Source organism: Ambystoma mexicanum, chromosome 1p (assembly GCF_040938575.1).
Source record: "Ambystoma mexicanum isolate Mex_15411 chromosome 1p, UKY_AmexF1_1, whole genome shotgun sequence".
NCBI classification, from domain to species: Eukaryota; Metazoa; Chordata; class Amphibia; order Caudata; family Ambystomatidae; genus Ambystoma; species Ambystoma mexicanum.
The window spans coordinates 1,154,236,791-1,154,254,208 of NC_090921.1; the positions used below are offsets into that span (position 1 = coordinate 1,154,236,791).

General features: G+C 43.1%; 1 protein-coding gene across 1 annotated transcript in view; it reads left to right on the plus strand.

Moving 5' to 3' along the window:
* The window catches only part of LOC138450306 (B-cell receptor CD22-like), a 437,337-nt gene that overhangs the window by 100,889 nt on the left and 319,030 nt on the right, over positions 1-17,418 (plus strand). Inside the window, exon 3 of the mRNA XM_069604830.1 lies at positions 13,015-13,371. Within this exon, the coding sequence (XP_069460931.1) occupies positions 13,015-13,371 (357 nt within the window). The remainder of the gene's footprint in view (positions 1-13,014; positions 13,372-17,418) is intronic.

A 17,418-nucleotide genomic window follows, 5' to 3' on the forward strand; every position in this document is an offset into this window, starting at 1 on the left:
CATCGAAGAAAATGGTACACACTACACTTTAGTTGCCGCCCCGGCTAGAATGGCAAGAAAGTCTGTTAACCATTACACTATTCTGATATCACTCTCAAGTACTATATCCCAAGAGTGCTCCGTTACAGCCATAATGCCCAAAGTACTCGATAACCAACAACTTTCTTCCCGAAACGGTAGTGGACAATTCAAAAGGTTTACATAACAGAAACTCTTATCTAACCCAATGGAAGCTGAACAGCCACTCATAATACCCTTAGATTTATCTTTAACTGCCACCGAATAGTGTACCTGTAGCGGACGACTCGTACAATGTTGTACTCTGCACGTTGCCGTCTAGCTTCTAAACGTTCATCCTTTTCTCCCAGTATGGTCGCTACGCGGTATTCTCTGCAAACCCGAAATAAGGGGTGAAAATGTGAAGAGTGTTAATACTTACTTGTGTCTGTAATACATCCTTTCAAATACAGCGCAAACCAAGTATTTTAAATTCTAATCGGTGCCTAAACTATAGGAGACGTACTTGGTTCGCATCCAGCTTAGTGACCGTCTAGCGTGCATCACTTTCACGTGTTAGGAGATCACCTGACCACCGTCTCACGCAAAGGTTGCAGCGTGACTTACTTAAAGGCAACCCGCTCATTATCCTTAGATTAGGTGCGGACCCCGAGCGACCCAAATTACTTAATTATAAAAACTTCTGTGGGTACCGAACAAAGCAGAGACTGATCTATCCGCAAGGCAATTGCCTTTAGTTAAACTACAGAGTGCTATAAGAATCAGTTAACTCCTACAAAACATTTAACTCCTGCTCGCACATTGCAATTACAATGTAACTAGGTGGAAACACTCGGGTACATGAGCAGTCTTCAGTGAAAGTCCTGTCCAAAGTCTTTGACTAAAAACAAGCACAACCTAAATGTAAACTTAACCTGATCAGCCACCAATTTTTAATAGAGATTCTGCTACTCACCCTGTTCATTTAATCCTGTAATCAGCCATTGTTCTTTTGAAAACTGCCGTCTCATCAGCGATTCTCCATTGTTCAATGGTGCAATGTGCATAAGGACTGTCCACTTCAGCTCTTCACTAGTGTGTCCCATTATCATAAAATGGTTCACTAAAGGAGCAGCAAGCACTTTATTTCTAATGCAACTCCTATGTTCTGATATCCTGATTTTAATCTTGCATTCTGTCATGCCGATATAAATCTTTAGACATGGGCACCATATTGCATAGACCACGTCGCTAGTATTGCAATTGGTAAACACCTGCTGTATCCACGGTTTATCAAGCCCCAAATCAACTTGTGTGGTTCTGCTTGTAAAACTACAATTAACTCAGAGACCACACGGAGAATGCCCCGATAGTCATGGTAGGCCCCACATTTCGCCAACGCTCCTTTGTGGTTGAGTTGATCTTGAAACATCATTTTTCATCAGAAGGTCTTTAAGATTTGCCCCTCTATTAAAGGCACACAGTGGCGGTTTGATAGGACATTCGCCGCCCATCAAAATGTACCAATTCTTCTTGATAATTTTGATCATTTGATTCGCAAGAGGGGTAAATGTGCTGACAAAAACTATCTCACTGTTCTCTTTTAACTTATCACAATATTCAAGAAGTGCTTCGCGATTATTGTTTGAAGATCTTTTAAGGTCCTGTCTCACAATATTTCTCGGGTAGTGTCTCACATTCAATTTGGCACTCAACATCTTGGCTTCAGACAAGAAAATAGTATTCGTAGAACTATATATCTTCAGATGTAAAAATTTTCCGAATGGTAAATTCTCTGTGGTATGACGTGGGTGGCAACTGTCAAAAGCCAGGAGAGAATTACGGTCAGTCGGTTTGTGAAATGGTTTAATCTGGAGAATCATTCGGTCGGTGTCCACCCATATCGTAACATCTAGGAAATTAATCTCTGAGTTACTATGTGTGGAGGTAAATTTAAGGAACTGGTTTCGACGGTTTATCCAGTCCATAAATTCCTCAAACAAAACCTCTGATCCATCCCAAACGTCCAAAATGTCGACAATATAGCGCCCCCAGAACCCTTGCTTCGAAAAGAAAGGGTTCAAGGTACTATATATTGTTTGAAGCTCAAAAGACTCAACATAGAGGTTTGCAGCTGAAGGGGCTACAGAGGACCCCATGGCCGTGCCATGGACTTGTTGGTATAACTGCCCATTAAAACTGAAATAATTTTCAGTCAATGCCATCTCTGGACACCATAGGATAAAGCTATTGGGTGTTGTGCCTTCTGTTCTCTTAGAAAGCAGTGTTTCCTCTATGACATTAAGGGTCTCGGTTTGTGGTATGCAAGTATACAGAGACACAATATCGAGACTAATCAATAATTGGCTAGTTGGGTCGAATTGCATATCTTCCACCATATTGATTATCTCTGTTGTGTCCTGTACAAATGACTACATAGCAGACACAAATGGTTTCAGAAATCGATCAGCAAATTTAGACACTGGTTCTAGAAGAGATCCAGTACCAGAAACAATCGGGTAGCCAGGAGGGTTTTGCAAGGACTTATGAATTTTGGGGAGGATATAAAATGGTGCTACTGTTGGATTCTGTACTATCAAGGAATCACGTTCTTGTTGACATATCCATCCCCTTGATAGAGCCTTATCAACTTTGTTAAGAATCAAAGCTGAAAGTCTGTTAGTAGGATCTTCTGAGATAGGTTTATAAAAGGATAATTCTTCTAATTGGCGGTCACATTCAGAAATGTAAGAATTACGTTTTAACATTACTATGGCACCGCCTTTGTCAGCTTTCTGTAGAATTACATTTTGGTTAGCTGTCAGACTTTTTCCTGCACTCTGTTCATTATTGCTCAAATTCTGGTAAGGACTCTTCAGAACTTGTTGTTCCAACTGGCATAAATCATGCCATATCCTTTTAGTAAAAACCAGGGCTTCTGGAGTATGACTGTTGGCTGGAGGATTAAAAGAAGACTTATTCCTTAAACCACTCTCATTCTCTTGACTGTCATATGCTGTATGGAAGAAAAATTGCTGTAGATGTATCTTGCGCAGCAGTTGCTCTATCTCAACAGGTGTCCGAAATTTGTCATATTTAACAGTCAGAACAAATCCAAACCCTTTGTTAAGTACCGACACTTCCTTCTCTTTCAGAGTATAGGAAGATAGATTAACTAATAGGGTTGATTGCTGTGGGTCAACCTCGGGGCATAGTCCCAATTGTCTGGTGTGGGACGTTGCTCTAAAAAAGCTTGTTGTTGTTGTGGTGGAGCCCCACCTGCTTTACCCTGGATGCCCGTGAAAACCTTCCTTCTATTACGTGTATTACTTCCATTTCGTCTTTGATTCCTGCTCCGATTTCTCGACGCTCTGCGGCTTCACTGATTCGAATAACTATTGTCACGGAACTGCCAGAGCTATAAAAGGTATTGCCGAATCTCATCTGCTGTGAACGATTCGGTGCACCTTGCTGGTTACTGCTGAACGGATCATACCCTTCTTTCGTATAACGAAATGCATTCTCATGTGAGAATTTCAATAAATCCTTCTTCATCCTGAAAATCCGGTCTTTGGTACAAAATTCTCTGAACTCAGTAATCACTTTGGTAATTTTGTCCAACCGTTTTTATAGGTTTCTAATGGGACACGTTTTTTAATTTCATCTTCCATTTTCTCAAGGTTGCCCAAGATTCTCAATGTCATGTCTCATGCAGTGTCTATATTAAGTATGATCCAGTCTTCTGCCACATTTGTTCACTATGTAGCTCCATTGGATAACAAAGTCTTTATTATCTAGGAACAAACGTGGCTCATTTCGGACTACTAGACCTTGTGGAAGAGTCCCTGATTGTAGATACTCTATCATGATAGAGCCGTGCAACTCAGTACGAATCAAACATTTCTTCAAACTGTTTTGAGTCTGAGACATTTGAATGTTCTGTTATTCCCAATGAATGTGCAGGATAGGATGTGGTTTTATCAGGCTAAAGATGACCCTTTTGAAATTGAGACCGCCCCCCACTTTAGCAAATTTCGACAGTGGTCGTCTGTCTAAAACTTTGTATTTTGTGGAGGTACTCGTCCATCAGGCTGATTTTTGGGATTATGTATCAAGGTCACATGTTTTATTGACTCATAGGAATTTGAAAGGTGTTTTCTCTCTGGACCGCCAGCCAGAGCAGCTGTAAGCTGTAGACAGTACGGAAAACACATATCAGCATACTTCAGAATGATATCGATTGCATGAGACACTCTCTCTTGCACAGTATGCATCACTCAAACAATGTAACTTTGCTGGAAGTGGATGTCAGGTTCAATGTTCTGATGTGTGGAATTGCCGATCAAACCTCCAGGCACGGATCCCCATTCAAGGGATAAGCCTCGCAGGGACATGGAAGCAGGCTGTGGTATGATTGGACAGTGCTCTGCTGTTTGTGGTTTCATCACACAAAGGCATTTTCAGGGTGTCCATCCAGATTTCTATTGATGTGACTGCTAGGTCAGGGATTGGCCCGTGGTGATTGGAATATTTGGCACTGATCCTGTGCAAATGCTACTTAAAGGCCAGTCTCATCCCACACATGGGCAAAGGCGATCGGAATGCTAGGCCTTCTTGTGTCGGTAACTTTGACTTCGTGAATGAGTGATGTTCAAAATCAAGGGCAGACCTGCCTGCATCTGCTTTTCGATGGGCCGTAGGGTACTATATGACTTAATGGTGCCCTGACATTGTCTTCTGCGACAAGCTCTAGCACATGTAACCAATCAAACTTGCTTGCAAGCATAGGTGTGTGTGTGTGTATGCACATGTGTGGATTTGTGTGTGTGTGTGTGTGTGTGTGTGTGTGTGTGTGTATGTGTGGTGAGAGAATGCTGTTATTTAATAGGACAAGACGTAATGGCGTTCACAATCTACATAGTAGTCTGATGTCCAAAGCCAGTACACACTATGCTGGAACATACATGTTGCACATACATGTTGCAGATGGGGAGCAGGTGCAAGTGGATCTAGGTCACCTGGCCTAAGCCCCGCCCACCTGGTGCCTTCCTGCTTGCTGCTCTTTTCCACCACTTAGCAAGCCCCGCCCACCTGGTGCCTTCCTGCTTGCCACTCTGTTTCCCTACCTAAGGAACCCTCCAGCCTCTTTTCCTTTGCAGATGGGGAGCAGGTGCAAGTGGATCTAGGTCACCTGGCCTAAGCCCCGCCCACCTGGTGCCTTCCTGCTTGCTGCTCTTTTCCACCACTTAGCAAGCTCCGCCCACCTGGTGCCTTCCTGCTTGCCACTCTGTTTCCCTACCTAAGGAACCCTCCAGCCTCTTTTCCTTTGCAGATGGGGAGCAGGTGCAAGTGGATCTAGGTCACCTGGCCTAAGCCCCGCCCACCTGGTGCCTTCCTGCCTGCCGCTCTTTTCACTACTTAGCAAGCCCCGCCCACCTGGTGCCTTCCTGCTTGCCGCTCTTTTTCACCACTTAGCAAGCCATGCCCACCTGGTGCCTTCCTGCTTGCCGCTCTTTTTCACCACTTAAGAAGCCCTCCAGCTTCTTTTCCTTTGCAGATGGGGAGCAGGTGAAAGTGGATCTAGGTCACCTGGCTTAAGTCCCGCCCACCTGGTGCCTTCCTGCCTGCTGCTCTTTTTCACCACTTAGCAAGCCCCGCCCACCTGGTGCCTTTCTTCACCATCACCATCTTGTGGCCAATGCTGGATTTGACTTTTATGGACTTCATTCATTCATGGTGCGTCACTCTTTCTCAACTCTCATACTGGACTCCCTTTGCATCTTGTACTCATGGTGGCCCTGAATCATGCTGTTCCCATCTTCATCTTGTATCCTGGCTTGCAACATTATGTGTTACTACTGACTTCTGCAATTGTATTCACTCTCCACTCTTTTTGACTGCTTACTCTCTGTTCTCTCCTCCTTTCCCTTCTCCCTTTTCCTATCTCCTCTCCTTACTTTCTTCTATGCACTTACTCTATCAGAATTGTCCCTGGACCTAATATGATAGCAACCTCGTATGATTTCTCCACCCTCCCTCTACCTTTACTGTTTTTTTCCTCCTCACCACCCCTCCAGCACTATCTGAAATGTCGTCAGGCCTAGTTTGATAGTTGCTTGTATTGTTCCTCCCCTCCCTTTCTGCACCCCTCTCCCTCCTCTCCCTCACCTTTTGTTTTTCTCCAGCTCTACCAGAAATGTTGTCAGGCCTAGTACGGTAGTCGCCTATCTGTTTCCATTTCCTTTCCACTCTCCCCCTCCCTTCCTTATCTAGGTCTTAGCTCTTGCACTATCTGAAATGTCGTCAGGCCGAGTACGATATTTAATTTCACATCCTTACTGTTCATGGCCTGTAAGAATGTGGTTGTATTTTCCCTTGTTCCCTCCCTTGCCTTGAAGCGCTTTGAAACACATTGTGTATAGGCTCTATATAAATAAACGATCATATCATATCATGTGTTTTGCCTTCATTGCACTCAGTTACTTAGAGGGGTGTAGTACATGCTTTGGGCATGCACACATGACACTGGCATTGATAAAACAGTAATATTATATAGTGTCAGAGGGTATTTGACATTACAAAAGGATTAAAATACAAAGGGTATCTTGACATTACAAAACGTATGGACTAGGGTGAGATGTGATGGGTGGCCCCTTTGGTGTTGGCAAGTGGACGGTAGGAGCAAAGGTCATGGCATTCTCAGACGTTCATCAGGGAGAGATTTTAAATGTCTGTAATAAGTCTATGTTGGTTGTTTTCTTGGTTGACCATGACACCATGTCTGTGGGTCTCTGAACCGTTGAGGCATCTAGTCCATGCACCCTGTGTTCTTCATGCACCTTGGGCTTTTATGCAGCTTCTCCTTCGGTGTTGGGCTGGGGAGGAAGCAGAATATGTGTCAGGACTTTAAGCAGCTGACTGAACATGCCATTGTGGTAGTCCAAGGGGTGTTCTATGACATCCGGGAACTCTGGCACAGGGGGCCACACATTTCATACTTCATTACTGAGCATTCCCATGGAATACTGTGTCTGCTGTGCCTCTTCCAACTGGCTCTGCAGAGTAGTACGTGGCTCCCTCTGTTTCTACAGAAACACAGAGACCCAGTCTGGTATTTCACCGGCCAGCATGTCGACAGTCCAGGGTTGGTTGCACTGCAGTTGCGCAGTGTGTCCATGTGGTGGTGTGCGTCCTGTGTAATTTGGCACTTGGTGCTGTGTGTGGACACGGGCTCAGGAGACAGGTGTATGACGCCAATTCTGGCAGCATTGTCCACATTTCATATAATACTTGTCCTGGTGGATTATCGCCTTTCGGAACTAGGGAGAGCTGTCCTTGGCTGTCACCTGGGTATGTTGCTGCGTGTCATCAGAGGGCAGTCATATGCCAACAATGACAGTATTTATGTGGTCTCCAATGTTGTCCCCCTCATAGGTCTGAGGAATGACATCTCCAGTATCGCTGATGCCATTCTGGCTGCCTGTGTTGTCCCAGAATTCATCAGGCAAATCATTGTTTGGCTGGTCACATCCAGCAAGGATTCAGTTAAATAGGCGGGATTTCTGTTTTCAGCGACAACAAAAGCTGCATGTTAAAGGAGATAAAGAGCACGCCAATAACATTGCTAGGTTTTTTTCTCAAATGTTCACTCGTATGTGTCCATTGTGTTGCTGATCGCCTGACCACTGTCAAGTGCAGATACACATAACACAGTTTCACATTTTAACGGGCTATTTTCTAGCCCTATTAATTGGGCAGTGAACAAGGAGTGAGCGTGGAGGGGTGGATGGTAAGACAGGCATTTTGGAAGGGATTGGTGCTGGCAGCCTTTCTGGCTTGACATCGATGCTCTATTGACTCAGTCTAAGTTTAGATATTTGTGTCAGGCACGTTGTATGTACACTATTGTTCACCGAGTATACAGTGGACTGTTATACTTATTTGCACAAGTATATCCCAACATTTTGTGAACGGTAAAACGGAAGAGAAATGGCTCACCAGAGTCAGTGTGGGATAGCCAGTGATTATGTCTTACTACGTAAGTTAGGGTGATGCAAAAATAATACAATTTACTTATCAGTGAATTATCAGAAGGCATAATAACTGTGCATGTGGCAATCGGGTAACACATATGCATGGTAATTCCCATGCACCCGGTCCTTAGAAGTCTATATCATGGTGTCTTGTGCATTTGAATGCCGTTCAATTGTATTTTGTGACTGTTGCATGCAGTATGGAAGTACCATGTTTTGTGTCATGGGATGCTGCAGGGATGTAGCTGATGCACCTCCATGCCATGCATAGTGCATGTAAACGTGTGACAGCACTATGTGGATGTATTTGGTGTGGTGGCCAGGCACTATTTTGTTTGTTTGTTTGTTTGTCTGTTTATTTGTAGTGCGCGCCAGACCCGAAGGTATCCGAGCGCGTGGTCAAGAATACATTAAGCTTACAAGTTACAATTGTAGATTACCCAGTTACAAAAGGAAGGTTAACAGCATGAGGATAAAAGTACAGCACAGTAAATATAAACAGAGATAGTCAATGTACAGAAAAATGTCAATCCGTAATAGGGAAATAAACAGATATGCGGCGTGTAAAGGCGAGCAGCAGGGTTTCAATTGGGCAAGACTCAAGTGGTAAGGGAGGCTAGATTATAGGTCGTTTTATTTGAGCCATTTAATGAGGTTTAGTCTGAAGTGTGGGTAGGACTGGTTAGACCTTAGAGAAGTTGGCAGGGAGTTCCACAATTGGACCGCTTTGACCAGGAAGCTGTTTCCTCCAGCAGTGGTCAGTTTCAATGAGGGCACGGCTAGACAGTTGGTGTATGCTTCCCTGGTGGGTCTGTTTGTAGTTCTTCTTTTGAACTTTTCTAATAGATATTTAGGTGCTAAGTCATTGATACTTTTGAAAGTTAATGAGGCTGTTTTCAGTTTAATTGTGTCAGCTGTAGAGAGCCAGTTGGACTGTCTTCTGACTTCTGATATGTGCTCTCTTTTTGGGATTCCTAAGGCAGCTCTAACAGCATTATTTTGCAGTATTTGGATTTTTTGCATAGTATGTTTGTTGGACCCCAGGTATAGAGCATTACAATAATCCAATTTGGATAATACCAATGCTCTTGCCAGTGTGAGGCAGCTAGTAGTGGACAAGTAGGGTTTTGCTGCTCTGATCAACTTACAAGTGTATGAGGTAGCGGAAGCCATCACGTTCACTTGCTTTGTCAAATTAAGACCAGAGTCGAGGTAAAAACCTAGTGTTTTTATCTCTTTCGCTACTTTGATGGTATGGCCATCTATAACAAAGGAGGGGTAGTCTGGGTTCAGTTTTTAATGCTATGTGTAGTCCCCAGTATGATGAGTTCTGTTTTATCATCATTCAGGCATAGACCGTGACGGGCCATCCATGCCTGGATGATGAGGTATACCTTATTCACCAAGGCCAAATCCTGTTCATAATCCCCTGAAAGTGGGATGATAATCTGAGTGTCATCTGCATAGTTAGTGTAGGTGACACCTAGAAGGTCCAGATCATCAAACATGGGCTTAGTGAAGATGTTATACATGGTGGGGGAGACACAGGAACCCTGGGGTATGCCAGATGTATGTACGGGGTCAGCCGCTGCTGAACTGGAGAAAACCCTCATGGTTCTTTCACTAAAGAATGTTTTGATCCATGTTATGGCATGTGAGGAGAAGTGAGCAGCAGATTATAGGTGAGTACAGAGCACTTTGTGAACCACCAAGTCAAACGCTGCTGAGCGATCCAGTAGGAGGAGTGTGGCTGTTTTTCCTTGGTCTCTCAGCTCGTCGACCTGGGTTTTTAGATCAATGAGTGCAGCTTTGGTGCCATGCTGTGGTCTAAAGCCTGATTGCATGTGCCCAGGAGTTGATGCAACTCCAAGAATTTTTGGATCTGTAGGTAAGCCACTCTATCTAGGATTATTAGTGGAAATGGCACTGTTGTAATCGGCCTGTAGTTTGTGGGAATGGCCGGGTCTAGGGTTTGCTTCTTGAGGAGTGGAAGGACGCAAGATTGCTTGAGATTACTTGGTAACATGCCTGATGCAAAGGAAGCATTAATGAGTTTAGATATAAATGGTGATAGATCTCTTGCAGCGTCTTTTATGGCGTCTTTTCAGCGTCTATGTGGGCTTCTTAACTTTCTACTTTGCTGGCTACAGAGACAGTGCTCTGTTTCAAAATAGTCAGTATATCATGCGTGTTTGGGAGGGGTTGAAAAAGTGGCTGCAACGCATGGTCATCTGTATTGTGGATTATCACAGGGTCTACTTTTAATTCCCTCAGTCCTTCCTTAATGAGGAAATCTCCTTTACCCCAGGCCCTATACCAGGGCACGCTCTCTCTAGATGTTTGCTTGGGACTCGCCACACTCTCTGTGATGTTCTCCAAATGCTACCTTTTTCATCCTTCTTCTATTTGATTACCTTAAGACTGTGACAAGGGTATGCAGGATTAGGTGTTATTGAGATTTACAGTGGCATAAAAGAGCCCTTACCCCCACTTCCTCATACGTGTCCATATCTCCTGAAATGTGACTGTGACGAGAAAGTGAGTGACTATGTGTGATGAAGATTACCGGGAAGGTATCATATCAATGTAATGATGAAAAAAGAGACCAGAAATGAAATAAAGGTCAAAAATAATAGACAGGTTAATTCAGTAAATTTGGTTTTGATATTCAATGTTTTAGATTTTTTATTTAAGGCTCATAGATATATTATCAATTGGATTAGTATGGGGTATATTATTTTATAGACCAAGAGAGAGAAATGTCCATCAGGTATACTATAATACATGAATATGAGATAACATTTGAAAATCTGACAAGTGAGTAATGCGAACATCTAGTATACAATTCACACTGTGTATTATAAAGAACCCTCATGGAACATTATATTTAACTCTAGTATTTTGACTTTTTTTCTGTTTCTTTTTTGATTATTCCTGTAATTTCCCTAATCCACTGTAATCCTATTTAAATTGTTAGATCATTGTTGGTACATAATATCTTTGGATTTATAAGTGCCTTGAAGAAGCTCAATAGAATGGTGTTCTATAGCACCATGAATTGAGCAAAACAATTGTTGGCTAAGTGAGGAGGCAAATTGAGGATAATATAGGATAATAGCCAATACAGTGGCTGGGTGTGAAGGTTATATGAAGAAAATAGATTTGATGCAATTTGAATGATCTTTTAGTTGCTGCTTTTGAAAACAATTGTTAACATATTCATTAGATAGGAGACTGTGAACCTAAGGATTGATCATATCCAGGGGAGCAATTAACAGATGGGAATAGTTTAATGAACTGTGTTTTAAATAGTAAAACAATTAGGTAAACATCTTTGAATTAAAAGTGCATATAAATCTGATGGCAAGTTGATTTGTTTATTTAAGGATCACCTTGACAGGTGAGGTCAGTTTCCTTCATTAGGTTGTGTGCAGCAGAGACATCAAATAATAACAAAGATAAACAAATCTCATTAGGTACATGAAGTGCACATTATTCCCAGTTATATAAGCACCTGTAATTAGTCAAATGTGTTCATAAGTATTGGCACATAGAGGAGATTTGTGTTCCAATCTGGAGCTTGTATCTCCACCCATGAGTCCTCTTGCATGTTAGCAAGGATGTCCTGCTTTTGGGAGGCTGAGGTTGCATGTTATTAAGGATGTCCTGCTCTTGGGAGGTTGAGGTTGCATGTTATCAAGGATGTCCTGCTTTTGGGAGGTTGAGGTTGCATGTTAATAAGGATGTCCTGCTCTTGGGAGGTTGAGGATGCATGTTATCAAGGATGTCCTGCTCTTGGGAGGTTGAGGGTCACCGGTGCAGATTCTGAAGGGCCACCTTGTTCTTCAACTGCAAGGCGCTTAGTGTGCGTGGACCTCCCACATGCCCTCTCATTATTGTATTTCTTATTGCATTCTCCGATGTCTGGTTCTTCATGCCCAGAACCTTCACTTCCTCAGTGACTCTCTCCCAGAGGGAACATTTGGCTGACTGTGTTACTGTTCCCTGGCAAGTTGCAGAGTTACAGCCAAAAGCAAACCAGGACTTGCATCTCGGTTTCTGTGAATTGGGCTTTTGTGAAGCCTTTCTAGTAGCCAATGTGAAATAAGTGATTCGTAATATACTATGTTGTGTTTTACGTAGAGTTTGTCGGAGTCAGCAGTGTGCGTTGGTAATGTTTGGCAGTTTTTGGAGGATGTGCAACTTTTAGTTGTTGCCATTATTGTATGCTTACACCAGTAGTTGCTGTTCAAATATGTGCAGCATATTTACCTTGATGTGTATCAGATGTGTAACAGTGATTTGGTAGCTGGTTCATTTGACAGAGTTAGCTCTGGCTGTGAGGGTGTGTCAGCTTCTCAAAAGAGGTGAATCCTGTATCCTAAGGGTTTGTCAGAGAGGATGTGCTAAAAATAGTATATGTGTCGTGAGTTGTGCGCATGAAATAAAGGGGGTATCTGCGGAAGTGTTTGGTGATCTGTGAGTGTGTCAGGGTCGTGTCATGGCATATATGGGTTACAGGTGTTAGGTGTAAATTGGATGCGATTCACAAATGTTTTCAGAGACTGTCAAGATGTTTCTCCTGTGTTGCAATTTATGTCTGCAAAATAACGGTATAAGTGTCCTGAGAGGACAGTAGTGGATCATGGTCAGTCACATGACTTAACATGAATGACTGTACCCTGTTTTAGGGCTGGGGTAGAGTCATTCACGTTAAGCAACATGATTGCCTCTGCTCCAGCCTCACTGGGCTCTTATGACATCGGCCAATTTGCTTGTAGTCTAGTGTGCTCTGCGACCTGCGCATTCGGATTGCAAATGAAAAATTGTATGTGAGTCAGTGGATTTCTACCAAGGACCCATTGTAATGTCTATATGTACCCAGTAGGAAATGTGTCCAATGCAAATGTGTTGTTGGACACCACATAGACTACCACCCATGAATGTATTTTTTAACACGTGGTTTCTAATTTTCCCTTTGCAGTGTGCTTCTGGCAGACTATCAGAATGGAGTGGGAAGTCGTGATTCCAAAAGAGATCAAAGCTCTATCTGGTTCCTGTGTGGTGATCCCGTGCACATTCTCCAGTGCACTGCGAAGATCGACCAGAAAACAAAGTCTTACCTGGTTCTTGGTTGGAATGCAATACGACACAGAGGTGTACAACAGTGAGAAATCGACAAATGTGCAAAGTAACTTAAGAGGACGTGCCATTCTCGTTGGCGACTTGGAGCATCAGAATTGTTCCTTGCAGATAAACAATGTGACGCATGCAGAGAAGGGTAGATATCGCCCGTCGATCGATGAGGAATCGGACAGCACCGTTTCTGTAGATGTTTTAGGTAAATAATCACTTGCTTTCCTCATTGTGTGCATAAACATTTTGGCACTCTTTAGTTACGTGTTGTAGGGGCAAAATTTCTGCTTGATGACATCAGGTCATGGGCTGAAAAATAATTCTGATCCCTGGGTGTTTGCAGGTTTAGAAAAGTGTATTCAACTCTGCATGCATGCTGTATCTTGAAATATTTAAGGGATGAAGATGCAAGACTGGCAGAATTCCTCTTCACAGACTTGACCCCGTAGTGTAGAAGAAGAATTCTTCCGACTAATGTATCCCTCTGAATGTTGAAAACACACATCCAAAGGGATCAATTAATTGAAAGATTGGATTTCCCCCGAGACCACCGTGGCTGCAGAAAGAAATAAGCACAATTAGTATCTATTATACCTTATGGCTTCAGACAACTGCAAGGTACTGTTCCCACTATAACCTTACTAATAACAAAACAGGCTTTAGAAGAACTACCACGATCAGATTAAGGGCTGTATCCAATGGATATTCTGCAAAAGAAATAACTACTATGACTCTACAAGTTACTAAGAACAGATGAGCAGAATGTGTAAAGAGTGTAACAGGACAATAATCTTACCAGGGGAATTTCCAATGATGTAGCACTTGAACTATGAAGTTATTTCAATAGCCGATTTGCCAGGAACACAGACGATATGAGGAAAACCTCCTCAGTTCGGCTTCAAAACGTACGTGATTAATGTAATGACTCCCGCATTGCAGCAGAGGCTGTTCCAGTTCCCACGGTGCAGCGGAGGCTGTTCCTACTTCCGTGTTGCAGCGGAGGATGCTCCTGCTTCCAAGTTACAGCGGATGTTGGTCTGACTCCCGCGTTGCAGCAGAGGCTGTCCCACGGTGCAGCGGAGGCTGTTCCCAATTACATGTTGGACTCTGAACAATGACCTAAACAAGAAAAGAGCGCTTGAACGAATTACTCGAGTTCCAAGTAAAACACAGCTAAATCACTATCCAAAGGAATCCAAATTCAGTCTGGGTCATAAATCATGCGGGCAAACACAAAACCGAAGGAGAATGCAAGGCGGAATCCAGGGACGAGAGTTAAAGTTCCTAACCAGAGAGATTTCCTAAACAGACAAGGGTAATCCAAAAGCCATGTAAATTCCAAATCCTAGGTCAAAATACAAAGATAGCCGAAAACACATAGAACAAGAAAAATAATGCCAAAATGCTTGATCAGAAGCACTGAGCAACTGAGGAGGGGGGTTAAATAGCCACAATCACATGATCAACGTCGTGATCCCGAATGAACGTTGCGTCTCCTTAGCAACAAGTTGCCTAGCTTCCATGGCAACCTCCAGTCTCCACGAAAAGCAGGGTTTTGTACTAGTATACCCCACCGTCTAATGCCCCTCATTTGGTTGCTTCTCCTCAGGGTTTTGGCCGTATGAGGCGCACGTGAGCTGTTTCTCGAAAGTGTATGCATGACAAAGACACTGTAACAAGAATCAATATTGTTGTATTAGTCATAACAGTTGTGACTTTGACAGGTAAATTCGGACTTATTTATCAAAAAAGGAAGGGGTTGGAGCCTGCCAGAAATATGGGTGAGAATTGTTGTGGCTTTGCACTCAGAAACATGGGCTCAGGTTAAGCTGGGTTGTATGTGGCAATAAGCCCTGAGCCAGCCCGCCATTACCACCTAAGGTAATGACCCGGGTTCATAGTTTCTGAGGCCCTGGAGGCATTACCATCAGGCGGTAATGGCCCGCTGGCGAGGGGCTTATTGCCATTAGTATTCCAGGGTTTTTAGCCCTGGGATACTAAAGGCGTTGTTATTTTTTTCAATCGGCTTTTGTTTTGCTGGTTGCAAAAATGTGGCACTGCAGTACGCATTCATTCTACAAAGACTAGAACGCGCATACTGCTTAATTACTACGGATCAACAGGGCGCCATTTTGGGCCAAGGTGATCCATAGTAATGAATGGAGAGGTGAGTGAGGAAGCATTCTGACCCGGCATGTATACAGGATTATACTGTGTTATGGCTCAGAATTGAGCCACTCCTCGTTCAGTGAATCACGTGGCATTGGTGCGCCGGGTGCTAATGGGAAATACTCCCATATGTTTTGGACAGATAGAGGCCTTACATAAGGTTATGTGATGACCTCTAGTTTGTTCTATCTCTATATTGAGTTCACTGGATGCTTTTTCTGAATATAGCAAAATATTCAACTATTAACAAGGGAAAGTAAAAATAAAACATTTGAATTGGGAAATAATAGGTATGCTCTTCCGTTGAAGGGTAGAAAGGGAACAATTTGATAAGGTGCAAACATTTAGCTAATTAGACATATGGTTTAACAGGTGTGGGGTATGGTTAATCCACCATAACTCTGAAAGTATAGTGCAGGGTGTTTTAAGAGAGACAGAAGATGTTTAAGGGAGTGTAGGATATTTAGCAATGGTTCCTGCTCTAAACATTTATCAATTGAAACACACGTGGGCCCACATTATGAGTATGCCGGTAACCTGCTGGTAGCATCAGCGGGTTAGCGGCAGACTCACCTTGTCATTTCCACCACCCAATATCTCAGTAATACCGCATATTACAGCCGGCAGATGAATGGTGCTGCTGCCCTGAAGCACTGGCACCTTTAGTAACAGTGCTTCAGTGAAAAATCTGCCTGCAGAATTGTAGTTTGCCCGTCCGGAGAAGGTACCGGTAAGCGTTGTACCCAGCACTTTTTTCCAGACCGGCAAACTTTTAATGAGGGCCCATATATTAGTGTATGGTGCTGAATTATGCTCTATGCAGGTGCCTCCTTTTGTAAAGTATTGGAGAGTCAGATATGCAGAGAAATACCGAAGTTCAGGTTTTCACCATGACGAGTCTACTAAGAATTGAGCTAGGCCATATTTCCGTCCATGCTGAATCATGGCGGGAAGGTGAAAGCTGCTCTCCTCTCTGAGGAAGCCTCGTAGTACCTCGTTGTTAGGCACATTGCAGTGAGGATCGTGTGTACTAAACAGATAATCATCTAAATAAACCCATGGTGTCAAGAAAAGCTATTTGAAGTGTTGTACAGCATGGCATGCCTGGCAATGCTAGTAGTAGGTGTGTGTGTGTGTGCCACCTCTTTGTTAATATTTCATTGCTGTGTGGCCTTTATTTGTGTGTGACAAGTTTCAGTTGCAGCATGCAATCATGTCCAACATATGGCCTGTCTGCAACATGTAGCCTGTCAGGGATTCGTTTTTGGGCCATCAGGTCACTGGAATCGCAAGAGGAAGTACTGCTTGCATCTGGTTCTTTACACTCTAAACTTGAGAACGCAGGCAAAGCAAGGGTGGAGTGAATACAGTTTGACGCATCTTCATTATTAACAGGTTTACTTTCTTACATTGAAATGGGACACCACCATATCTTCTTCAAGGAAGGGAGTAAATCGATTACCATGCATGTTAGAGCACGTTGAAAGTGGAGAAGGGGAACACGACGTAATTAAAATGTCCGCCATCCTTTCATTCTCTGATTTGACAAAGGACATGATTTAAAGCCAGCATGTATGTTCATACTGGTGTTGAAGTAATGAATTTCTGTGATAACAAATTGCATTCAGCAGGCAGATTCCATAGGAATCCCTTGCAAATTGGCTGGGCAAAGCGTAATTTTCAAAACAACGCGTAAAATGAAAGAATACAGGAGATTCCATCTGTTTTTACTCTTTCATTCTCCAATTCATTTTTTAAATGTAGAACATTAGCGGTACGGCCTCCAAGACTACTTAATTGCTAACGGTGGTGGTCCACTGCCTGCAAAATTGAATTTTTTACAAAATGACTCCCATATTATATCTAGAATTATTGTATTCATGGGGAGAAAAGGAAAGAAATTAGCGATCGTAGATGGAGAAACTCATTGCAATCCAGCCTTCTTATCCTGGGTAAGCACCACAGAGCCATAGCTCTTATTTTCCATGAGGAGAAAAGGAATAACATAAGCACTGGCAGATAGAGACACTGGGCCACATTTGGACGTAGTCATGCCGTTTTTACCGGCATGGCTACTCCCAAA